Here is a 26716-nt window from a genome sequence, read left to right as displayed (position 1 = left end):
CCGGTCACAGCCACAACTGGGTACAGATTTATTTATGAAGGGGGAATATGGACTAAATGTTCAAAAGTTCATAGACAACAGTGTTTCTTCTGAAATTAAGGGAATTAAAAAGGATGTTTTTTTAAATAGCTGATTGTAGAGAAACTTACAGACTCCGATGTCTTTACAGTGGTGGTGATGGGAACCAGACGTCACAATGTCTACAACACAGGTATAGACATTTTATTTGCTATACAAAACCATCAGTGAACTTACATGAGTCTTCTGAGTGTTTATATGTGATGTTGATGATGGTGAAATAATAGAAAATCTTTTCTCCAGGGACTAGTTTGCTGTACGTATGCCTCCGCCATGATTTAATTTATACAAGACGCATTTTAGACCCAAAATCTTCTCAAATTGATGCAAATGTCTCGGGCGTCAAGCAGTGAATTCATAAGCACTTAATGTAATATCTTTCTGTGAGGGAGCTTTTAGAGGTGGACATCTGGTTCCTATCACCACCATTGTTAACAGTTTTGACTGTAAGTTTCTCTAGAACAGAGCACTTCACACCAAACCACTCTGACTGACTCTGTTTACATCGTACTCAGTTAATTATTCAAAAAAGGAAAAATCGCTGGATTTCCCCTTAAATCCATGTGTGGGAGCACCCCCCTACATCCGCATGCGCTCATACAAGGCGCATTACGGCAGAATTGGACTCCACTCCTCTCGCTGACGGGGGAAGCCCTGCCCACGTGTTCCCTCTTCCTCCTCCTCCTGTCTGTCGTGCTGGGGATCACGAACTCAGCCCAAACCCAGACAAACAACGACCCTCGGTCTGCGCGGCCCGGAGGAGAGAAGGCGCTGCTGAGAGTGAGGGTCACTCGGGCGCTCTAGCCTTCCGCCTGACCAACTTTATTCTCCTGACCAACAGGGCTGCATGAAGCTGCTGCGCCTCTGCTCCTCTTCACCTCTCCAGACTTTTATGAACTCCATCTCCTCCACCTCCCCAGCCTGAGCTGCTCCCCTCTCAGCCGTACAGCTATGATCCTGGAGAAACTGTCCAGAGCAAACTTCGTCCTGCGCTCCACGGTCAGTAAACAGCAGCCCAAACTCTGGTCACGTGACCCCGTTTTTCTTTAACACTTGTTTTTATGGCACGTGTGCAAACACCAAATTAGATGCACTTACTAGTGTTAATAGCTCACTACTGGTGCTTAAGTACCTCTGGAGGGCACGTTGGGGCAGTAAATAGCACTAGCTGGCCTCCTACAGAGGCACTTGTTGGCCTGAGCTGACCTTTAATGTTCTACTTTTGGACCAGAAGTCTGAAAGTTAGCCTGCAGTTGGCCTAGTGGGTGAAATCACTGCTCAGGCTCGCTGTGACTGCTGTAGGTCCCTTTTTGGGAAGCTAAATCAAGTCTTTCCCCTCCTCCTCTGTCTTCTCCAGGCCTTGGTGAGGCAGGCCCACTCCTCTTCCTCCTCCTCTTCCTCTACCTCCGTGCCTCCTCAGCCAGTGCCCCCCCTTGCCCATACCCTGCAGAAGTACCTGACCGCCCTGCAGCCCCTCCTGCCGCCCGATGAGCTTGAGCACACCCGCAAGATGGTCCAGCGCTTCGGTAGTCCAGGAGGTCTGGGCAAGAAGCTGCAGCAGGGCTTGGAGAAGAGGGCCAGGCACAGTCACAACTGGGTACGTACCTGCTGATGGACTGCTGATGTAGACGGGACGTCTAGAAGCTCATAGACAGTATTGTTTCATGTGAAATCAAGGGCGTTTTTTTGAGATATTACTCAAAAAAGATATTTGAGATATTAATTAAGTGGTTAAGTTGTTAGAGTGGTTTGGTGTCAGAATTGTTCACTGTGGTGGTGATAGGAACCAGGCGTCCACCTCTAAAAGCTCCCTCACACAAAGTTATTACTGGAAATGGTTATGAATTCACTGCCTGATGTATAAAACATTGTTGAATGGTAGTTGTGATGTAAGGTTTTGGCCTATAAAGTGTTTAGAGGTACATGCAGGGTTTTGTGAAGCAAAGCAGTCCCCAAAACTGTTTATTTATTCAGATTTTTTAAAGAATTCACCCTAATTTACCATCATCAATATCACATACAAACACTCAGAAGACTCGCGTAGGTTCACTGGTGGTTTGTATAGTAAAAAAAAACTGGATATATTTGTGTTGTAGACATTGTGATGTCTGGTTCCCATCACCACCACTGTAAAGACATCATTTCAAACCAAACCACTCTGACTCTGTTTGGCTCAACAAGTGAATTATACAGAAATGTGGACAAAATTGGGGGAATTTAGCCTTGAAAGTGGCTGAGTTCACTGTTTAGAAGGGCTGTCTGGATGTTCTTGGACATGTAGTAATAATAAAGATAATATTAATAATAAAAATATCAATTTATTAAGAAGCTAAACAACCATGCAAAAGAACTAAGACTTGGATTAAGAAGAGTAGTGCAGTAAAGTAGAAGGTTTTAAGTTGAGCTCTAAAGAAAGGCACTGTAGCACGTTCCACTCTGAAGGCAGCTGCCTACATAGCCCTCTAAGTGGTTATTGCGTTCGGGACGGTCATCAGAACCTTCACGTCATAACTTTAAATGCGCTGTATGTATGAAATCTTATTATTCACAGTCACTCTTTAGTCTACACTCACCTCCAACTGTAGAGGTGGATCACCTCAGTGTATTAGAATGGATCCCGAATCTACAGCAGCTGTTTCCCTTGCATTGACACTATTGAGAATTATTAAGATTAAGTGACCCTTATTAGTCTGGCAACAGGGAAATTTCACCCATCTGTGCAGTGAAACACTACATACTCACTAGTGAAGACACACACTAGGGGGTAGTGAGCACACTTGCCCAGAGTGGTGGGCAGCCCTATCTGCAGCGCCCGGGGAGCAGTTGGGGGTTAGGTATCTTGCCCAAGGGCACCCCAGTCAAGCACTGTCGGCTCTGGGGCACGAACTGGCGACCTTCCAGTCAAAGGGCTGGTTCCTTAACCTCCAGCCTATGACTGCCCAAGTCATTTACTGTGTATTGCTGTTATATACTCACCCCAATAGTGCAGATAATCGAGACATATTTCACTCATGGTTGGGGCAAAAATCATAATCATGATTATTTTATTCAGTATTGAGATCACGATTATTTACCATGATCGCTCATTGACTTTGGAAACATTATGCAGTTAAATCAATCAAGGATGTCAGTCCAAGCATTGCTTCCCTGTGTTTTTCTCCACATGAAATAAGTAGTGTATGTAAGTACAATGTATGTCTATGTATATTATGGTAAATCTGTCTCAGTATATGCAAATTTACTAGTCTAAGCTAAAAATGTAGTATAAATGAAAACACAGCCTTACTTTGCTCTGCTTTAACCTTTTACTTAGCTATAGCTGCTTTTCTCAAATCTCTGGCAGGAAACTTTTCCTCAAAAGTAGAACACTTTCTTGTAAAATGTCTCTCAACATTTGACTTTTTATGAAACAGAAGTCGCATCTCATTCTCCAGCTTCTTGTTCGAATTTTCATGCTCCACCACAAATTGTTAAATTGCTATTTAAGGTGGAACGGGAGAATTAGACCAAGAAGCTGGTGTACGAGAAGCTGACTTCAGCTTTGTGACTTTTTAGTGTTTAGTATCAGTTTAACATATCAGGAAACCAGCTGCAGTGTCCATTTGTCCCCAAATAATCAGCATCTGTCTTAAATTCTACTTCGCCTTTTTGTTATCTACTAGCTGGAACAGACTGAATTAGCAGTTAAAGGCTACATTAACACCAGCGTTTAAGACCATTTAATGTTAAACTGTGTTGAACGATCAGTAGAGCTTTATTTTACTGTAAAGGAGGATTATTTTATTATTACCTACAAATCTAATCCTGCTGTGGAGCCACAACAGAGCCGTGAAAGGTCCACATGTTGCCAACCCCTCTCTAAGATATTCATCAGTCTGCGCTGGAAAAGTGAGCTGTGGCCAGTTTTCTCCCTTTAACAGCCTCTCTTCCCCAGCCCCTCAGCACCTGTAACGTTTGTCTGGTCAGACCCTGAGGACTAAAAATCTAAACTAGCAGCAGCAGCTCTGAGTGTAGAATCAAATCCATAGACTATTTACAGACAAAAAGCCCCACGAAACAATGAACAACTCAACATACACAAATATTACAGTCAATAAAAATGTCAAAGACAGAATAACTGACATTTGTAATCTGTCTCAGTATATGCAAATTTACTAGTCTAAGCTAAAAATGTAGTATAAATGAAAACACAGCCTTACTTTGCTCTGCTTTAACCTTTTACTTAGCTATAGCTGCTTTTCTCAAATCTCTGGCAGGAAACTTTTCCTCAAAAGTAGAACACTTTCTTGTAAAATGTCTCTCAACATTTGACTTTTTATGAAACAGAAGTTTCTAAATGACTGCTCCGACCTCCATGTTTATCAAACAGAAGGGAGCTGTTCAGTATTATGCGATTACGTTCGCTGAGAGGGATACATGCAACGCTGGCTACAGATTTCTTTAAAATAAGGCACCATAGCAGACAACAGAGTTATGCTACCATCTGAATGGGACAGCCTTCGTCTCAGGAGCGCAAATGCGACCTTAAAGTGCTGCTCACTTAGACAGCATCCACCTGAATAGACTGCACCACATGTGTACAGGATTTAGGTGATGTTTTGGCTCTTTTAAAAGTTGCTGATCTTTCCTGCTGATTTATGCACACTTACTGTCCACTTCACTATAAAACCCTGCTGGCTGTGTATAAACTTCCATTCACTGGACACTTTATGAGCTCCACCTCCCTCATTTGTACATACACTAGGCCCTCAAAACAGACCTCAGTTCATTTAGGTCCACACTCATGACTCTAAACTGTATATACTCTCACCATCTGCTTCATGGTAACTGTATATAATCTTCAGCTCACTGACAGCTTTATGAGCTCCACCAGCTTTATAATCCACTATATGACTGTACAGCTGCAAGGCAAGTTTGTTTATGTAGCACAGCTAATATACAAAGGCAATCCAACGTGCTTTGCTTAAATAAAAGCAAGAAGAACGTATAATAAAAATAAGAAGTAAGATGGGCTTTGTGAGTCTTGTACCACTTATAGGGTCTCACTCTGTCTTTGGGATAACAGTGCTAGCATTGAACCTCCCAGAGAGCTGAATAGAACTAGGATACCAGTTCTACGAAAAATCGTGCGGCTTTCACTGAATGAATGTCAGCCGTAACAAGATTTTACTTTGAAGTAATATTAAAAACCTCAAATCCAGGGGTCGCAAACTAAATGTTGCGAAGAGCCATTATGTCCTTTCAGCAAAAATAAATCCAACTTGGGAGCCACACCATTTTGGTCCAGTTATTTAAGTAGTGGCTTACCATCCTGGCTGTGAATGTGTCTCAGTATGTGCTGATGTACTAGTATAGGCTAAAAAAATATAAATGGAAACGCAGACTTACTTTAAGCTTTAGCTCAGCTATAGCTGCTTTTCTCACATCTTCAGCGGGAAACTTCCTCAAAAGTAGAAGTTTCTTGTAAAACGTCTCTCAACGTTCAGCTTTTTCCGAGGCTGAAGTCACTTCTCATTCACCAGCTTCTTGTTCGTATTTTCCTGTTCCACCTTAAACGGTGCACTATTTAAGGTGGAATGGGAGAATTCAACCGAAAAGCTGGCATTAAGGTTTATCAGTTCTACATTAACTCCCGAGTTTTAAACCTTTTATTGTTAAACTGTGTTGAAAGACCAGCAGAGCTTTATTTTGCCGTAAAGGAGGATTATTTTATTTTTACCTACAAACCTGATTCTGCTGTGGAGCCGACAGGTCAGTACAAGGGCTGGATGTTGATGACCCCTCTCTAAGATATTCATCAGTCTTTGGGATGGAAGTGTTGTCATGTAAGCAGGAGAGCTGATTAAACCTGGATAATCAGTACTTTAGTATCTTGTGCTTTTTCCAGCAGCATGATCAACTAAGTTGTTCTTCAAAGTACAATAAAACCTGTAATTAATCAGTGTCTGTGATAGCAGTACTGGCGTTTAGCCTCCAAGAGGGTCAGTTTAACTTGGGATAAATGCCATCTTAGTCGACAGCATACAGTTTGTTGGATTAAGGCAAGGCAGGTTTGTTTGTATAGCACCTTTCATACACAGCGGCTGTTCAGAGCTTCACTCAAACACAGAAAACAAGAGCATTAAATAATATCAATTAATAAAGGTTGTGATGTCCTGAAACCACCACCCCAGAACAGTGTTTGCAAAGATTAAAATGAAAGTTTGATTCATTAGAAATTAAAATGAAAGATATTCTCTACAGTATAGAGAACAAGACCATTTTCAGTCTCGACGTAAAAACTTCTACCTGCTAGTTTGGACTCTTACAATCACACGATACTACCAGCACTAGGAGGGCAAAAGCTAACAGGCTTCCTCTGAGACCTGTGAAACCAGCCATCGCAAACTGCCGCTCATTCAACATCATTGGACAGCCGAACGCACTCGGAGGAAAGCGCCAACCGCCAGATCTGTTACGTCCGCTTATTGTCTTCCTTCATTTCTCCACCAAACTGCAGTTGCACTGATATCTGTCCTTCACCACATCAGTCTAATATATCAAAACCCGTCAGACAGTGTCAGCTGTTAGCTACTCATGCACAGGACAAATAACACGACCTGTATCTACTACATTTATTTTGCTTGCACATGAATGGGGGCAGTCGTGGGCTGGAGGTTAGGAACCAGCTCTGTGACTGGAAGGTTGCGGTTCGATCCCCTCGGCTGACTGTTGACGACTGAAGTGCCCTTGAGCAAGATACCTAACCCCCAATCGCTCCCCAAGCGCCGTGGATAGGGCTGCCCACTGCTCTGTGCTCACTGCCCCCTAGTGTGTGTGTCCACTAGTGTGCATGTATGTGGGTGTTTCACTAATTCCTCTAATTCCACAGTGTACAAACACAGCTGATGGTTCTGAATTCAATTCAGAGATCATAGGAATGAAGAAATCGTGACCATGGATAAAAGAAAACGTGCGTACGAACTGCAAAATGATCACTCAAATCTGCCCCACTCATCACTGGTCAGTTTTTGACCACAAGACTGCTGTTGACCAAACGTGGTGTTATTGTTGATGGTGGATCATTCTCAGCACAGCAGTGAATTTCATTATTATGATTTGAACAAAAACTATATAAAAACATGAATAGCTAACAGTACTGTTAATATGAATACTATGAATTCTCTCTCTGGTTCTCTCTCTGGTTCTCTCTCTGGTTCTCTCTCACTCACTCACACATAGATAACAGACTGGTGGGTGCAGTGGGCGTACCTGGAGAGCCGTCAGCCTTTGGCGGTCCACTCCAACCCGGCCATCTCTCTGCCCAGACAGGACTTCAGTGACTGGAGGGGTCAGCTAGTGTGAGTCACCATCTCAGTCTATACGTCTGTACATACTAGAGCACACATGCAGATCTGTTCTAGCACATTCCTCACTAGAATGCGGTCATATGGGTGGCTGATGGCTGATGTTAATTGAGGGACCAGACAGTGGAGATTATTTGGAGTCTGTACGCGTCTCTCACTCTCAGTAGTCTGACTACGTCATTCTGCTGTCAGTAACATGCCCAAATAAGGGGCTGTGGGTCCAAGCACTTCATCTTTACAGGAAAAATGAATGGCGTTTTTAAAAACTGTCCCAAAGCTTTTTTATTACTGGATCCTCTGCATTGTATGATTTTTAAGCAGATGACAAGCTAATAATGCTTCGTTTTTGCAAGCTAAAGCATCTTTACATCAGAACAGTAACTACTTAAACTGCAGGCTGTAACTAGAGGTGGGTAATCCAGGTCCAAAAAGAAAAAAACATCCCCAGGATTTTGTTCCAACCGCTTGAACACCTTTGCTGTTGGTTTGAGCAAATTAGAGAAGTCAAGCAGTTGGAACAAAATCTTGGAGAGGGTTTATACTTTTTGGACCTGGACTACCCACCTCTAGCTGTAACTCAAAAGCTTTGGTTTGTTTTGCTTAATTCTGTTAGGTCAATTGTTCCAGCTGGAACATGATGATAAACGTATGGCATGATAAAGGCACTTTACTGTTAGGGGTATGTGTTTTTAAAGGGCATGGATATCCAGAGTGTGTGGTTGTGGGTTTTTTTTTTTTTTTTTTTTTTTTTTTTTTTTATGTCTTGGAAAGCAGCACTGAGGGAAACTCGCAGGCCTGGCTCAGTCATAGCCTGGTTGTGCTCAGTTCTGGATAGGTTTAGGTTATTTATGGTCCAATTAAGCTTAGCTGTGGCCCTGTAGCCCAGTTTAACTTGCTCATGGCTGGGTTGAGCACAGAACTGAAAACAAAAAGTGTTAGTTTTGTGCCAGTATTCATTTGGGTTTTATATTTCGTACCAAAGTTGCCAAAACATGACTGCAGTGGCTGATGACAACATAATTAACACAAAAAATACAAATATGCCCACACTGTTGCAGCTCGTTCCAGATGAATTGAGGGTTTTAGCTGTGTTCACAGTATATTCAGTGGAATCAAACATGCCCACGTACTGGCTAATGAAGGAGGAAACCTATGAAGCTACTACAACCCCAATCCCAATGAAGTTGGGACGTTGCGTAACACAAATAAAAACAGAATACGATCATTTGCAAATCCTTTTCAACCTATATTCAATTGAATACACTTCAAAGACAAGATATTTAAAGTTGAAATGGATAGGGGCAACAAAAGACTGGGAAAGTTGAGGAATGCTCAGAAAACACCTGTTTGGAACATTCCACAAGTTAATTGGAAACAGGTGAGTGTCATGATTGGGTATAAAGAGAGCATCCCTGAAAGGTCGTTCACAAGCAAGGATGGGGTGAGGTTCACCACTTTGTGAACAACTGCATGAGCAAATAGTCCAACAGTTTAAGAACAACGTTTCTCAACATGCAATTGCAAGGAATTTAGGTATGTCATCATCTACAGTCCATAATATCATCAAAAGATTCAGAGAATCTGGAGAAATCTCTGGAAGTAAGCGGCAAAGCAGAAAACCAACATTGAATGCCCATGACCTTTGATCCCTCAGGCGGCACTGCATTAAAAACCGACATCGTTCTGTAACGGATATTACCACATGGGCTCAGGAACACTTCAGAAAACCATTGTCAGTGAACACATTTCATTGCTCCATCTACAAGTGCAAGTTAAAACTCTGCCATGCAAAGCGAAAGACATATCAACAACACCCAGAAACACCGCCGGCTTCTCTGGGCCCGAGCTCATCTGAGATGGACTGACGCAAAGTGGAAAAGTGTCCTTTGGTCTGACGAGTCCACATTTCAAATTGTTTTTGGAAATCATGGACATCGTGTCCTCCGGGCCAAAGAGGAAAAGGACTGTCTGGATTGTTATCAGTGCAAAGTTCAAAAGCCAGCATCTCTGATGGTGTGGGGGTGTGTTAGTGCCCATGGCATGGGTAACTTGCACATCTGTGAAGGCACCATTAATGCTGAAAGGTACATACAGGTTTTGGAGCAACATATGCTGCCATCCAAGCAACGTCTTTTTCAGTCCAGCTTATTTCAGCAAGACAACGCCAAGCCACATTCTGCACGTGTTACAACAGCGTGGCTTCATAGTAAAAGAGTGCGGGTACTAGACTGGCCTGCCTGCAGTCCAGACCTGTCTCCCATTGAAAATGTGTGGCGATTATGAAGCACAAAATATGACAATGGAGACCCCGGTCAGTTGAGCAACTGATGTTGTATATCAAGCAAGAATGGGAAAGAATTTCACCTACAATTCTTCAACAATTAGTGTCCTCAGTTCCCAAACGCTTATTGAGTGTTGTTAAAAGGAAAGGTGATGTAACACAGTGGTAAACATGCCCCTGTCCCAACTTCTTTGGAACGTGTTGTAGGCATCAAATTCAAAATGAGTGAATATTTGCAAAAAAACAATAAAGTTTATTTTAAATATCTTGTCTTTGTAGTGTATTCCATTGAATATAGGTTGAAAAGGAATTGCAAAAATCATATTCTGTTTTTATTTATGTTTTGCACAACATCCCAACTTCATTGGAATTGGGGTTGTAGAAACTGATGTATGACGGAGCTGTCTAACTGTGTAATTGTGTTGTTTGCGATGAAAGCAGCAATAAATCGTCTTAAAAATCTGAGGTTGTGGCTTTGAGACCTGGCTGTTGCTTTGTCTCCTCCAGGTTTGCAGCGAAGCTGATTTCTGCAGTGCTGGACTTCAAGGCCCGAGTGGACAAGTTTGTTCTGCTTCTTCTTCTATATTACTTTTGAATAAAATAGAGGGAGATTTATTGTATCTCAGTTGGGACTGTTGGGTCCTTTAGAACCATTCAGGTTCCCACAAGTACACAGCTCTATCTGCATGTGTTTCTGTTTGTCAGCAGCAAATACGGAGAGTGATTTCATCACCACTCTCAATTTATGTTTTATCAGCCACTAGAACTGTATATAGCTCACTTTCTCTCTTCTCTCTGTCTCTCTCCTTCTGTTCTCTCTCTATGTCCCTCTACCTCGCTTTCTGCTCTCTCTCAGTGGTCATTTGCCTGTAGAGTATATGCGTGGTAGGCCGTTGTGTATGGAGCTGTATCCTCAGCTCTTTTCGTCCTGCCGCGTTCCTGGACCGAAGCATGATCACGTGGTCCATTACGGCCGGCCCCGTCGTGGCCCCACCCACATCACTGTCGTCCGCAACTACCAGGTGAGTCTGGCCTCCTTTACAGAGGAACAGGAACGAAGGAGAATCAGAAACAGAGGAAAATGATGGATCCAAAAATAAGACAGGTACACCCAGTGATGTGTTTTGGCTTTGATGAGTGGCTTTGGCGAGTGTGATACCAAGGACTGGAATAACATGGAGGAAGATTCCTCAAATATGTAAAAATGTTTGAATAATTTAAAAACTTAAAATGTAAACAGTCATTGTGAGTGGGTTAATGGGAGATGCAGAAATGCTAGCGTTCAGAAATGTTAGGAAAACTTAGTTTTTCAGATTTATCACTATTTTACCATCAACAACATTATCAACATTTGATACAAAAACTCGGACTTGTGTAAGTTCACTTGTGGTTTTGGATGGTAAATACATTGGATATATTGAATTAATGACATTGTGACGTCTGGTTCTGATCACCACCACTGTAAAGATATCTAGACTGGAGCATTTCACATCAGAGTACTCTGAATGACTTTTGCATCTCAACAAATATAGAGTTAAAAAAATCCCCTTTTACTCTTCTGGAACGCTTTTAGCTGCATCATCTGGAGAAATTAGTCCAAAAGACCTAATTTGGTCTAATTCGAATGTGTTGGGTGTAGTTCTTCCAGCTGGACGTGTACAATAGTGACGGCACTCCACTCACTCAGGGTCAGATTCACGCTCAGCTGTGCCGCATTCGCTCCCAGTCATGGAAGACTGATAAAGAGCCCATGGGTATCCTGACCAGTGAACACCGGCACACCTGGGGTCAGGCCTACAACCGCCTACTGCACGGTAAACACAAAACATACCCACACAAATACAACAGCACTTGCTTCCACCTCACATACCTTCAATGATCTCTCACACACACAAGGGAAATTTTACTATAATTTATTATGGTAGTAGTGTTGTTTAACCCTGTCAGGTCAACAATGTTGTGATCAAAGGACATTGTAGATGATAGAAAAAATGTTTTGTGAATGCTGCCTGCTGGAGATGTACTTTCATTTTGCCTGGAAAGGTGGTGGTGTTCATGAACACGGCCTCTGATTGGTCTGTGACTCAGGGACACGGCCTCTGATTGGTCTGTGACTCAGGGACACGGCCTCTGATCGGTCTGTGACTCAGGGACACTGCCTCTGATCGGTCTGTGACTCAGGGACACTGCCTCTGATCGGTCTCTGAGCCAGGGACGCGGCCTCTGATCGGTCTCTGAGCCAGGGACGCGGCCTCTGATCGGTCTCTGAGCCAGGGACGCGGCCTCTGATCGGTCTCTGAGCCAGGGACGCGGCCTCTGATCGGTCTCTGAGCCAGGGACGCGGCCTCTGATCGGTCTCTGAGCCAGGGACGCGGCCTCTGATCGGTCTCTGAGCCAGGGACGCGGCCTCTGATCGGTCTCTGAGCCAGGGACGCGGCCTCTGATCGGTCTCTGAGCCAGGGACGCGGCCTCTGATCGGTCTCTGAGCCAGGGACGCGGCCTCTGATCGGTCTCTGAGCCAGGGACGCGGCCTCTGATTGGTTAACAAGTCAGGAACATAGCAAAATACTAGGCTTCCAGGAAAAACGGAAAATAAGAGTTTTAATAAAAGATTTATTGTTTTATGTATGGCGTCTTTTGGCGTTGCATACGACATCATTGCCCTGAGAGGGTTAACATGCCTATAATGTCATCTGGGCTTTGATAGTTAGTCCGTGTCTTCAGTTCAGTGGAGAAGAGCAGGCAAAGCACTGGACTGTGCAGAACTGTGACCCCCCCACATATTTATTAGATGCTCTGCTTTCTCCTCTCTTCAGACAGGATCAATAAGGAGTCGGTGAGGCTGATTGAGAAGGGCATCTTCACGCTGTGTCTCGACTCCCCTGTCATGAGGATCTCCGATGAGAAGTATGCGCGCTGCTGTTCCCACTGTCTTCACAAACATTTGCTGGACGAGTAGTTTGAGCTTGATTATGGCTTTAGATTTGATTGATTTGCTGTGTTTAATGGATGATTGGCAGGTACGCAAGTCGAATGGCAGCTCAGATACTGCATGGAGGAGGAACTTACTCCAACAGCGGGAACCGCTGGTTTGATAAGACAGTACAGGTGGGCAGAGCAACAGTCAATGTCTGTATTTAAAGTTAACTTAATTAGCCCTGTTTAATTGGATTTAGTGTAGTATGTGAACTCTCTCTGGTTCTCTCTCTGGTTCTCTCTCTCTCTCTCTCTCTCTCTCTCTCTCTCTCTCTCTCTCTCTCTCTCTCTCTCTCTCTCTCTCTCTCTCTCTCTCTCTCTCTCTCTCTCTCTCTCTCTCTCTCTCTCTCTCTAGTTTGTGGTAGGCGAGGATGGTTCTTGGGGTCTCCTGTATGAGCAGGCCACGGCTGAAGGCCCTCCAGTATCAACACTGCTGGACCACGTTCTGCAGTACTGGTAACTACACACACAAATGTGTTCACTAAATCATGTTTGTATTGTTATATTTTTGGGGACTTCCATTTACCCATGTAATACTGTAATTTAGTAATGCTAGACCTAAACCTCACCTCAGCCTTAAGTAACTAAAGGGCAGTCTGAGGGATCAGCTACAGTTCCTCACATCCACAATATGTTCATGCTTTCCTTTCTTTATGGGGGCTGAAAGGCCAAAGGTCTATGTAGAGGACAGCATAACTGGGTCCAGGACTGGAACGTCAGGTTCATGCCTGGTTTCCACAGTTTGCGTCTGTTTTGATCCAGGTGTAGTGGTAGTCCTGCAGGGTGTTAGTGAGAATCCTCCCTGACTTTACACTTTAATCCAAGATTAGACCTAATCTGGGTCTGAGAAACAGACCGGCCTGCTATTAGCAGAGATTCTCACATTGAGGCCTGAGATCTCTCTGGTTCTCTCTCTGGTTCTCTCTCTCTCTCTCTAGTAAGAAGACTGATACAGTTAGAGCTCCTCTCATTCCTTTGCCGATGCCAAAGAAGCTCTACTTCTACATCGACCCAGCAATCAAATGGGACATTGAGATGGCCAAACAGAACCTGGACATGTGAGTTTACATCACTGTCACCAAACATACTGTATCTCTCATGGTCTCCTGTCTGGATGGTTAAAAAAGCTGCTAAAAGAGCAGAGGCTTACAGAAACAGCCAACCTAACCAGCCCTGACCCATCGCAATCATGTAATTTTAGCTGATGGTTAATGGCCATATAAATAATGGAATTTTTAAAAAAGACATTTAAAAGAACTCTTAATAAATAAATGATCAAGGTGTGAACAGAGTCATTCAGAGTTGTTTTTATATATATAATATAGTGTGTGTGTGTGTGTGTGTGTGTGTGTTAAATACTGTTTATTGTAACAAGGACGTATTGTTTTGCGTTGCCATATTGTGAGCTGCCATTAAAACCATTGATTTTCCTTAGCCTCATCAACGACCTGGACATCACCTGCTTTAACTTCCAGCGCTTTGGGAAGGAGTTCCCAAAACGGCTCCGCCTCAGCCCCAACTCCGTCATCCAGGTGGCCATCCAGCTGGCCTACTACAGGTCAGTTAACTTCCCCCCCCTCTTAACAGATAGAACAGCTCTGGGAAACGTCAGTATAGATCAAATATGGGGTGCAGTTTTGAGCTACAGCAGCAAAGCAGGTTTAAGCTGATCTGAGTAAATAAAGGAAGAAATATTGCCATCAGATGGACATTTAGACTTTATTGATGCTTTAAATATGATGGCATATTGATTAATCAGGAAGAGCGGGATGTTCAGACGATGATGCAACAAAATATCTTATAGTTCTCTGTGTTCTAATCCAGATCTACTTGAAGTTCCTAAAGTTTATGTATGTTTATGTATCGGCATTAGCAGATATGCATATGAAAAGTATCTGATCATACTCCATGTCTTGCTGTGTTTGCTTTGCATTGTTAGAGTGCACAGCGAGGTGTGCGCTGCGTGTGACATTGCCTCCCTCCGAATGTTCCGGGGGGGACGCACTGACTACATACGCTCCCCCACGAATCAGATGCTGAGCTTCATTCAGGCCTTTGATGACCCCGCCGTCTCTGTGAGTGACGCTGCAGAGAGAAATTGAGCAGCAAATACAAACGTAAAGTGTGACTTTCACATCAACAACAATGACCGATGCTCAAACTGTATGTATGTGTGCACATTTTTCAGAGAGAAGCCAAGATTGAGCTGCTCAGAGAGGCTGCGGAGGCATACAGTCAGCTCACAGATCAGGTAATGGCTCAATTCTTATTTTCCTCGTAAAATTGTATCTATTTTTGGAGCAAAATGTCCTTACCCAAAATGATTATAAGCCCTGTATTGTGTTTTGTTTTTGTTTTTTTGGTCCTCGGCCCACCACAAACATTGCATTCAGCCCCATGATTTGAAAAGAATTATAGAAGGAACTGTCATAGCTGGTCTGTGAATGAACTCACTGAAAGCACTTGTTGGCCTGTCTGAACGGTGCTCCAGGGTAATGCTTTAGGCCTGTTAATCGTCCATGTGGTTTTGTTGACCAGGCGCTTCACGGCCATGGCATAGATCGCCACTTGCTGGGCCTGAAGCTGCAGGCCATTGAGGAGGGACTGAGTGTGCCCAGAATGTTCATGGACACGGCTTATGGGCTGGCCACACACTGGAAACTCAGAACGGGACAGGTAACCAGCTCTCATATGCACAATGAGGGGAAACTAGTGTTCAGACACTTTTCATGTGTGTTGTTTAATAAACTTTCAGCGCGTATTCTTCAGTTCCTATGCTGGTAGATGATGGATGTAGTAAGAAGTTCCACTGCAGGTCTATACGTTACTCAGTACTAAAGTATAGAGCTGAAAGATTTATATCTTTGTATATTTTTTATATCAAAAATAAAAAAAAAAAGAATATAGCCTACATTATCAAATCACGTCTCAAGTTTTAAGTGGGGAAATTTAACCTAATAATACAGATCATTTGAACAGCCTGTAGATAAGTTAGACCAGTCACAGGCAGCCAAACCCCACATGCATTGTCACATCACAGCCACTTCATACTATCTGGCACACTACATTCAGGGGCTGAGCCTTAAGCTAGATAAATTGGAATATTCTGACTTTATTGGCCAAAAAAAGCCAGAACCGTAATTAGCATTATTAGCATACGTACCCACTACAAAGCGTCCACATGAGTGGTTGTTTGTGTCGATATTGGTCAGTAATAGCTGCAAAGTTCCTCCTTCTGTATTTTTCAGTCATCCTTTTGATCATGTTGTTATTAACTATGAGCCTGGAACACACCAGGAGCTGCAGAGGCTCCAACCATTCAAATATAGGGTGAGTCAAAAGTCACAGGACAAGTTATATTTTATTTTATTATTGACTTTTATCTCTGGGGTAATCTCAAACAATTTGTGTATGCTGAGAAAATCCGCAACAAACACCACCTTCAGCACTGCATCATGGAGGCTTGTGACAGCATAAAAAATAAAATAAAATAAAATGGTGCCCTGTGACTTTTGACTCATCCTGTAGAATTTTTAAAATTAGATTGTTTGTTTGATTTTTTTTTTTTTCTTTACAAAACAACAAAAGGAGACAGCAGCAATAAGATTGTGCTCCTAAATAATGCAGTCATTTGTGATGGTTGGGATAGTGTAGTGGGTAACACCTCTGCCTTCTACACTGTAGACTGGGGTTCAATCCCCACCTGGGCAGCACCCTACACTATACCAATAAGAGTCCTTGGGCAAGACTCCTAACACCGCCTTGGCCTCCCTGTGTAAAATGTAAGTCGCTCTGGATAAGAGTGTCAGCCAAATGCTGTAAATGTAAAATGTAAATTTCAGTTACAGCATGGCTTCCACACGCAAGGGGACACTATAGTCTAAGTATTAGGCCTCTTATGAGTCACCCTGTCAGATGCCTGTTACACCCCGTAAAGTTCAAAATCTTCATTCTAAAACTTCCTCTTCTAAGTATAAAATATCCTCTAAAATACAGAGAAACTTAATGATTTTAGCTAAATGTGGTGTATCTGCACCTAAAACAAAAATATAAAGAATCTATTAACAGAAACATGTTTATAGTAATGATGATAGTACATGAGGCTTAGTGAGTGAAACGATCTGAAACTGCCCAAACAGATCAAGACTCTTTCAGATGCAGACGCGTGAAGACGCCAGTGAATGTGTGTTTGTTTTGCTTGCACCAGCTCTCTGTCTAAATGGGAAGAGATTGGCTGTGTGAAGCACTGTGTAGTAAATGCTTGTAGAGAGCAGCTCAATCAGGCTTTCATCTGAAATATGGGGACATATAATGTATGTAGCTCATTTCATTCATTCAGAGCACAAAGATCATTGCAAGATGCTGAAGTAGCACTGCTGAACTATCGTTTTAGAAGGTATAGTTGATGTTGAAATGACAGAATAACACTAACATAAAATAAGATCTTTTATTAGTCCCACAACAGGGAAATTGTCAGTGTTACAGCAGGAAAGGGACAGCAAGACACTCAAGAATAGAAAAGAAGTAACAAGAAATTGACAAGCAAGTAATTAACCCTGTTAGCTACTTAAGGTTTGCAGTTCACTTGTTACTACAGTGGGGCAAAAAAGTATTTAGTCAGCCACTGATTGTGCAAGTTCTCCTACTTAGAAAGATGAGAGAGTCTGTAATTTTCATCAAAACCCAGGAAATCACATTGTAGGATTTTTAAAGAATTTATTTGTAAATTATGGTGGAAAATAAGTATTTGGTCAATAACAAAAGTTCAACTCAATACTTTGTAACATAACCTTTGTTGGCAATGACAGAGGTCAAACGTTTCCTGCAAGTCTTCACCAGGTTTGCATACACTGTAGCTGGTATTTTGGCCCATTCCTCCTGCAGATCTCCTCTAGAGCACTGATGTTCTCCACAAATTTTCTATGGGGTCGAGGTCTGGAGACTGGCTAGGCCACTCCAGGACCTTGAAATGCTTTTTAAGGAGCCACTCCTTCGTTGCCCGAGCGGTGTGTTTGGGATCATTGTCATGCTGGAAGACCCAGCCACGTTCCATCTTCGGTGCTCTCGCTGATGGAAGGAGGTTTTGGGCTAAAATCTCACAATACATGGCCCCGTTCATTCTTCCCTCAACACGGATGTTGTTTGCAGAAAAACGGCTCCAAAGCATGATGTTTCCACCCCTCCTCCAAACATGACGAGTTGAGTTTTTACCTAAGAGTTCTATTTTGGTTTCATCTGACCACATGATATTCTCCCAATCCTCTTCTGGGTCATCCATATGCCCTCTGGCAAACTTCAGAGAGGCCTGGACATGCACTGGCTTAAGCAGGGGGACACACCTGGCACTGCAGGATTTGAGTCCCTCTCGGTGTAGTGTGGTACTGATGGTAGCCTTTGTTACTTTGGTCCCAGCTCTCTGCAGGTCATTCATCAGGTCCCTCCATGTAGTTCTGGGATTTTTGCTCACCATTCTCCTGATCATTTTGACCGCACAAGATGAGATCTTGCATGGGGCCCCAGATCAAGGGAGATTATCAATGGTCTTGTATGGCTTCAATTTTCTTACAATTGCTCCCACAGCTGATTTTATTCACACCAACCTGCTTGCCTATTGTAGATTCACTATTCCCAGCCTGGTACAGGTCTACAATTTTCTTCCTGGTGTCCTATGGCAACTCGTTGGTCTTGACCATGGTTAAGTTTGGAGTCTGACTGTTTGAGGTTGTGGACAGGTGACTTTTATACAGATAATGAGTGGAAGACAGACGAGCTTCTTAAAGAAGAAGTTACAGATTTGTGAGAGCCAGAAATCTTGCTTGTTTTTGGGTGACCAAATACTTATTTTCCACCATAATTTACACATAAATTCTTTAAAAATCCTACAGTGTGATTTCCTGGATTTTTTTTCTCGTTTTGTCTCTCATAGTTGAAGTGTACCTATGATGAAAATTACAGACTTCTCTCATCTTTCTAAGTAGGAGAACTTGCACGATCAGTGGCTGACTAAATACTTTTTTGCCCCACTGTGTGTGTGTGTGTGTGTGTGTGTGTGTGTGTGTGTGTATGTATGTGTGTGTGTGTGTATATATATATATATATATATATATATATATATATATATATATATATATATATATATATATATATATATATATATATAAATACTAAAATAAAAATAAGATAAAAAAATATAAACTTTATCTATATTAACAATATAAAGAATTCTAAATAAATAAAACCAAAAATATGTATAATAATAACCATTAATAAGTGACACTGCTGACTCAAATTGCTAACTAAAAAAATAATTGTTCACTGAACAGCAACTTGTGCTGGTCTAAGCTGGTTTTCCTGGTTTGGATCTGGTTTAGCTGCACACCCCAGCATTGTCATGCTGGTTGACCTGCCTACCAGCATCCAAATCACAACATATCGCTGCTGTCACAACAAAACTTTGTATCTCCAACATGGTCACTTTACAGTTAAAAGAAAAAAAATACTTTACTTTTAATGTAAGTCAGTGGAACCAGACGTCTTTCCAAGTCATTTTGGGCCGTTTCTTTTGGTCCATTCATCATTAAATTTACACACAACGTAAAGGACAACAGGCAACATGTCAAAAACTGAAAAAGGACGAAAAATGGAGATGTGAGGTTTTGTTTAAACAGCAGCGATATACTGGTTTTGCTGTTGATGAGTCGGTCTGTGCTGGTTTTTCTAGCAGGTGAATGTGACATCCATGCACTGCTAGCTGCCATGCATGGTAACATTGCTATTGTTAGCCTTTTCTGTCTGAATGGAACCTTTATTCCCAATGTTCTTCGTTCCCTCAGCTTGGTATATAATACACCACACCTCAGTAAATACACCCAGGAAACCTATAAAAAGGTCCCTGAATTCATGATTATGGTCACTGGGTAATTTCTGCCCTTATCTAGCCTAGCTCAATGAGCTAATCAACAAACTAAGCAAACTTCGTAATTCAGACCGTTTTAAATGGTTGAAGTGTAGAACACATATATTAAATAACACTGCATGTCAGTATTGAATAATTGCTTTGTCTTTTTTTTTTTGGCTAGTTAAAGCCGTTAGCTTGCTAACTAGCAAGCTAGCAGAGTGAACGAGCAAACTAGCGTCAGCAGGCATGTGTAAACTGATAGAGCAGTTTAGTACATTTAAACTCAGTTTTAAAGTAGCAAATCAAATGTCATGGATTTGAAGTAACATTTAATGGACAGAATTTCTGTTTTGTCCCGATATCTCTGAGATAGAACTTGGGCAAGCATGATTGATGCAACTGAAACATGGAGCTGTGGGAACATAGAGCTTCCAAGAAACTGGAAACGCTTCACTGTAGAACAGTGTTCATAACATGACATTAGTGAACAGTGTTCATTCATGGCTGCATGACACCGATATAACAACTGAATGACAACTGAAACCTGCATAGACAGTTATAAACACAGGTGCCATCTTCATAAATGTTGCATTCGGTAGCTTTGATGTCACAAAGTTTTCACAAATTTTTCTGGAATTAAATTACCTAGACATTGCTCAGTGCATGCCGCAGTGATCTGATGAGCTTGACGTGGTTCTAAAGTAAAGATGTTTCATTTGACCATTTAAAACTGTCACATCGTCAGCATTACATTGTTGTGATAGACACTGAACAGCAACTGCTGTCTCATTTCACCCGAATGGGTGTCATGACAACCCAGTGTCAGAAATGATCACCTGATGCAGGTGTTTTATAGACTTGACATCAAAGTTGACAAAAGCAGCTTTTATCCCAGCATGCATTTCACGTTGGTCTGGTGCTGATTTAGCTGCACCACCCCAGCATGGTCATGCTGGTTGACCAGCATACCAGCACTCAAATCATAACACTTGCTGGTTTTGCTGGTGACCAGTCATGCCGACCTGTGCTGGTTTTTCTAGCAGGGACGACTGTCAATGCCTACTGAAGTAGGCCTTTATTAATGTTTATGTAGGTTTCTGTCAGTGGTCATGAGGGACTAGTCATGGACATGTTGTGTGGTCTTAACACCCACTGTAAAGCGTTACTGAAAATAACACTGAGGGAACTTATGACTTTGGGAAATTAGCACTGTTTCCAAAATTACAAAGAGGAAGTGCGAGAGGAACACAAACATAAAGATGACTCCCTCTGACCAACCGGTTCCCCTTTTTTGGGAAAATCAACTTCAGGTAATCCAAACAATGTAAACAATTTTGCTTTATGATTGTGACTGGGCAGTCATGTGATGGAGGTTTGGGAACCAACCTTGTGACCGGAAGGTTGCTGGTTCAATCCCATTGGCTGATGTGCCCTTGAGCAAGACACCTAACCCCCAACTGCTCCCCACTGCTTCGGGCAAGTGTGCTGACTGCCCCCGTGTGTGTGTGTGTGTGTGTGTGTGTGTGTGTGTGTGTGTGTGTGTGTGTGTGTGTGTGTGTGTGTGTGTTCACTAGTGTGCATGGACAGCATGTGGGTGTTTCACTGCATGGATGAGTTAAATGCGGAGGCAGAACACAGTTGGCTAATGGTTCTGAATTCAGTTCCATGCATTGCCAGCCACATTGGAATTTCCCTGGCAGAACAATCTGTGTATTTCACGTATGAAGGATGCAAAAACCACGTTTCCAAGCAGTCAGGCATTTTTTTACTTGATCACACATTTTTCCACATTTGTTTATTCACATGTGACTTTTTTCTGTTGGGAAAAGAACCAGTGATTTCTGCTCTGACCTGTTTTCTCACCCCAAAACCTGATTTTGCCCGCAGGTTCCCACTAACACGGACAGCGTGATGTGCTTTGGGCCTCTGGTTCCAGACGGCTACGCGGTGTGCTACAACCCGCAGCCGGACCACGTTCACTTCTCCGTCACGGCCTTCAACTGCTGTGAGGAGACCAATGCAGAGAAGCTGGCCGACACTCTGGAGAGCACCCTCTGTGATATACAGGAGCTACTGCACCCCCCTGCGTAGCGCTGTCTCGAACTTGATTGATTGACCTGAAGGACTCAGTGAACCTGTAAGAACCTCAGATAGCCTCTTTAACCGCCTTGTTTGTCATCAGGAGGATTCCCCTTCATGGAGAGCAGAGTGGTCAGGAGTATAGAACAAGCTTCAGACACCCCTTTATCCTTTGGGTTAAAGGCCCATCCATCCATCCATCCATTTTCCAAGGCGCTTCTCCGTCAGGGTCGCGGGGGGACGCCGGAGCCTATCCCAGCAGTCTTCGGGTGGAAGGCGGTTAAAGGCCCGTTTTATAATTATAATAATAATAATAATAATAATAATAATAATAATAATGAAGTGGCTTAGAAAATGGATGGATGGATGGATAATAATAAAATAAATAAGTTCAGGAGTTTAAAACAAGCATAAACTCGTGTGTGTGTGTGTGTGTGTGTTAATAGCACATTAAATAATAATAATAGTAATTAAAAAAATGAAACAAGGAATAATAAACTCCATGATAATTTCCCATTTAAAACTTGAAATATTTGTCTTGGTAGGTAGAAAGTGATATAGGTTAACACGTATTATGAGCCCCAGTTGTTAGAAAGCTGGGGAGAATGCCTTTATTTTCTACTTCCATCATCTGTTATTTGGCTAGACGCTCTAGCAGTCTTTGTGATGTTAAAAAACGACTGCTAGACTGAATAATGCTAACGTTTGTGCTTGTGTTAATGGCACGGCTAATTTAGCATTCTTGGGTTAGCTGCTTTTACCCTGTCAAACATGTTTCTGATCTCTGACCCCAAAAAAACTTCTTTGGCTTGACCAAATAATGCTAATGCTTGTGCTCATGCTAAGAGTAGCTGCTAACTCAGTGTGGCCACATTTGTGCATTTGTGGACGATGGTACAATCCATTGTTATCAATCTAGCATTTGTAGCTATTACCACTTTTTTTGGAAACCTGTTTCTTATTTGTAACCCTAAAATCCTCTTTAGCTCAACCAAATAATGTCAGCGTTCAAGTCCAGGCTAAGATTCTGTTAAATGTGACCAGCAGTTAGCCAGTAGTAAAGATTGGCCTGAGTTAAGTAGTAAGTTTTAGTTTTTGGTCATAAGCATGATGTGATTTTATTTGTTTGTTTTGTTTTGTTGCTTTTTTTTTTGCCCATCTGTGCTCATGCTAGGTGGCACTGCTAACTTAAAATGCTTGCTAGCCACTCATGTACATTTGTGGATGCTGGCATTCATGCACTGCTAGCTTTCATGCTTTGTTAGCATGCTAGCATTTTTGGCTAAATCGCCTCTGTTCCCAGACCTATTTCTAGTCTGTTACCCTAAAATCATCATTAGCTCTACCAATTAATGCAAATGTTTGTGCTATGGCCAAGTTTAATCACTTAGCCAGTAAGTTAGCCAGCTGAATTTAATTTAAATATGACCAGTTAGCCAGTTATAATGTTTGACCTGCACCCAAAACCCAACAACATTGCTTATTCCCTCTTTAAATCCTCAGTGAGGCTGATTTGAGGACCGAGTTTGAGCTCTTTTGCTATTTTTGTTCATTTTTTTTTTCTCAACTTCATAGTATAAACTGGGCCATCTGTGATTTGACTGTGCTTGCATAACAGGGTTCAACAATATTTCTAGGCAAAGCGACTTTGACGATTTTGAAACCAAATACAGACTCAGTAAAGCTGATGTATATTAAGTTATACATTTATTTAGGAATGAAAACATTGTGGAAGCTTTAAAAGGAAAGTATTAAAGAGAAAAATGAAGCTTGGAGGAGGCTTCACTGAAGTGGTTGAAATGGATATGACTCGTCAAAAGTCAGTCAGCATCCGTGAGCTGCGTCTGAGAGTTCCTTTCTGATGTTTATACAGTCATTTTTAGAGGGGAATTCCACAGATTTTGTTGTAAACAAAGTCATTCAGAGAGGTTTGATGTGAAATGCTTAATTGTAGAGAAATGTACAGACTCTGACGTCTTTACAGTGGTGGTGATGTGAACCAGACGTCAGTGTCTACAACACAAATATAGCCATTTTATTTACTATCTAAAACCACCAGTGAACCTACACGAGTCGTCTGAATGGAATATTGATGATGGTAAAATAATGATAAATCTGAAAAAATAAGTTTTCTTTGGGGACTAATTTTCCTGACAACACCCTGCATGTATCCATCCACCATGAATGGGTTTAAAAACATGTTTTAGGCCAAAATCTTCTCAAAACTATCATAAAACAGAGTCTCAGGCATCAGGCATTGAATTCATAACCATTTCATGTAGTAACTTTCTGTGAGGGAGGTTTTAGAGGTGGACGTCCTATCACCAGTGGTGGTTCCTATCACCACCATTGTGAACAATTTTGACTTTAGAATACTTCAATTCACATCAAACCACTCTGAATGACACTGCTTACATCTCCCACATTTAATTACGCACAAATTAGGAAAAAATCGGTGGAATTCCCCTTCAGACCACCTGAACTCTTGTTTTGCTTGGAAAAAGCGCAGTGCTTAGCAGAAAAAGGAAGAAGAATGCTTGTGGAAGGTCCATAGTGCACCTCCCTCCATTTGGCTGTTGTGATGGCAGATATTTTTAGCTGGGTGTGTTTTAGGAGCCACATGTATCAGGAGGGAGGTCGTGGGTTGTCGTGGGTCATTGTGGGATCTCTGTGTCTCCTACAACTGAAATTCTCTACTTATATCTGAAAAATATTCTTGGAATTATACAGTTTTGTATCCGATGTAGCTCATTTATGTGAACTGAATGCACCACTTTTTTGGGGAAAATAAAGACAGTTTTGTACACTATTTTCATAATCAAGCATATTGACATCGGACAAGTGGTCTAACAGGAGGAGAGAGTCTGGAGAGTCATCAGGCTTTGATGTGAGCCAATTTGGTGTGAGCAGACCTCCAAAGCGTCTCATTTTGTAGTCTTGAGTCATGCCCACATAAAAAATTGTTAAAACCTGTCTAAGATGTCTAAGCTGTTTTCCTTTGTGGGGAAAAACAAATGGCAATTTATGAAGATCTGTACTAAACAAAAATTGTGTACTTTTTTTTTCTTGGGATCAGTGGATCCTCTGAATTAGGAAGCCAATAAGGAATCAAATGCAAATAATAATACATGTGAATTAACACTGCTGCACATTAAACTTACAACTGATTTTTAAAAAATTAAACATAATTAAATAGGGTAAAAAAAAAACACCTTGAGTGCAAAACAAACCCCTTTTAATTAACAATGAAGTATGTTTTTCTCAATTATGGTAAAAGTCTGTAAAATAACAATCATTTAATTGCTTAGTACTGCCTGAACTGTAATTCAACAGTTTCACTAGTTTAGCTAGTTACTCTCACAGTGAGTATTTTACCATAGTAGCAATCATTAAAATAAACTTAAAAGCCTGCTAATTAAAGGTGATCATTTGATAGTGTGAATTTACAATCTGTTATACTGTGTAGACACCAAAATACCCCACACAGACCAGCAAGCTTTGACCAGTGTGGTCGTTAAGTTGCTTTAGCAGTAGCCCGTTTGGAGAAGCTGGTGTTGGCATTTGAACAGCATTATTGTCAATTCAGTATATAAGAGTTTGCTCTAAATGACCTCATAATAAAGAGGCCGCAGTGACAAATTCAGAGGAAAAATGTATGTAAGACAAGCATATCAAGTTTGGAACGTTGTGTCCAGCACTGGGTGTGTCAGCAGCCATTTTTCAAATAGGCCCTTCATTTTTCCCATATAATTAACCAGCTTAGACTCATAATTCCATATTTAGGAATGACAATGACTACAGATTGATGCATGACTTAATACACAAGTTCCTTTTCAGGGGTATTATAGGGAGCTGCTGCACAGCCTTGAAGTTGGAACATTGCTGTGAGGATTTAATTGCATTGAGCCACAAGAACATGAATGAGGTTGACTGATGTTGGATGGTCAGTTCTGGATCACTCCAACTCATCCCAAAGAACACAGAGAACACAACTCCACTTCTCCACAGCCCAGTGCTGGGGGGCTTTATACCCCTCTAGCCCATGCTTTGGTCATGGTGGCCATAGGCTCATTTGGCCATCATGAGTGTTCCATTCTGTTGGTCAGCGCTTTTCTATGGAGATTATACAAGCTGCATCAGCAATGGGTGTCTGAATTTATGGCATCTACATTCATATGGATTGACTAAAAGGGGGTCAATGGGGGATCAGGGTGGACATTTGCACTACAGACGAATTTCATACAGATCAAACAACTTTTCCACACTAACCCACTACATCTATATCACTGTCTCGTACTGGTTTCTGGCTGGTTTGTGCACGAAGGTGTACTGCTGAAGTGGCAGGACACCTTCGCTTTGTTATTTCAGCATGTTAGCAAGGCTAATACGGAGACTTACAGTGCCAATAAAGTTACACAGGCTTATAAACATATATGTTGAATCTGCTCATTTGTATGGCTGCTATTGGATGGGATTGTAATTAAAAGTTGCTTTGTTTGGAATTGAGGTGTCATTCTTTTATACACTGTCCAAATATGTCCATCTCATTAGTGATTACAGCTACATTAAACAGGAGTTTATTAATTCCCTGCCTAATTACGTGGTTATGTAAACAGTCATTCAGAGTGATTTGGCGTGAAATGCTTTGTTTTCGAGAAACAGTCAGAATTGTTCACAGTGGTGGTGATGGGAACCAGACGTCCACCTCTATAAGCTCCCTGACAGAAAGTTAATAAATGAGATGGTTATGAATTCACTGACTGATGTCTGAGTTATTATTTTATGATATTTCTAAGAAGATTTTGACCGTAAATCTTTAGTATTTTAAAAAAAATCCTTTCATGATGGCTAGTAAATAAAATGGCTATATTTGTGTTGTAGACATGACTTCTGGTTCCTATCACCACCACTTTTAAAGAAATCTGAGTCTGCAATTTTCTCTATAATGAACCATTTCACAACAAACCACTATACATGACAGTTTACATCTCAATAAGTGAATTATGCAGGACGTTTGAACATTCTGTGGAATTCCCCTGTAACCCATTAATATGAAAT

The 26716-nt window shown here is 41.8% G+C and overlaps 1 protein-coding gene across 1 annotated transcript; it reads left to right on the top strand.

Moving 5' to 3' along the window:
- The first annotated feature begins 742 nt into the window (after positions 1-742).
- cratb (carnitine O-acetyltransferase b) lies at positions 743-23448 on the top strand. The gene is made up of 15 exons (XM_017711947.2): positions 743-1077; positions 1436-1675; positions 7300-7418; positions 10213-10266; positions 10562-10727; positions 11345-11519; positions 12522-12612; positions 12726-12813; positions 13037-13137; positions 13620-13739; positions 14117-14239; positions 14621-14756; positions 14870-14932; positions 15220-15357; positions 21467-23448. Exons 1-15 carry the CDS (start codon positions 1030-1032, stop codon positions 21668-21670), a joined length of 1866 nt encoding a protein of 621 aa, XP_017567436.1. The 5' UTR covers positions 743-1029; the 3' UTR covers positions 21671-23448.
- The last annotated feature ends 3268 nt before the right edge of the window (positions 23449-26716 follow it).

Source organism: Pygocentrus nattereri, chromosome 11, assembly GCF_015220715.1.
Source record: "Pygocentrus nattereri isolate fPygNat1 chromosome 11, fPygNat1.pri, whole genome shotgun sequence".
Classification (NCBI taxonomy): domain Eukaryota; kingdom Metazoa; phylum Chordata; class Actinopteri; order Characiformes; family Serrasalmidae; genus Pygocentrus; species Pygocentrus nattereri.
The sequence above is the reverse complement of the archived record's forward strand: the minus strand, read 5'-3'. Positions and strand labels throughout refer to the sequence as shown.

Bases quoted from the DNA above. Each gene is read 5' to 3' on its own strand.
- cratb (XM_017711947.2), top strand. From the start codon at position 1,030: ATGATCCTGGAGAAACTGTCCAGAGCAAACTTCGTCCTGCGCTCCACG. The intron at 14,757-14,869 runs GTGAGTGACGCT...CACATTTTTCAG, and splicing joins TTGATGACCCCGCCGTCTCT to AGAGAAGCCAAGATTGAGCT. The intron at 15,358-21,466 runs GTAACCAGCTCT...TTTTGCCCGCAG, and splicing joins GGAAACTCAGAACGGGACAG to GTTCCCACTAACACGGACAG.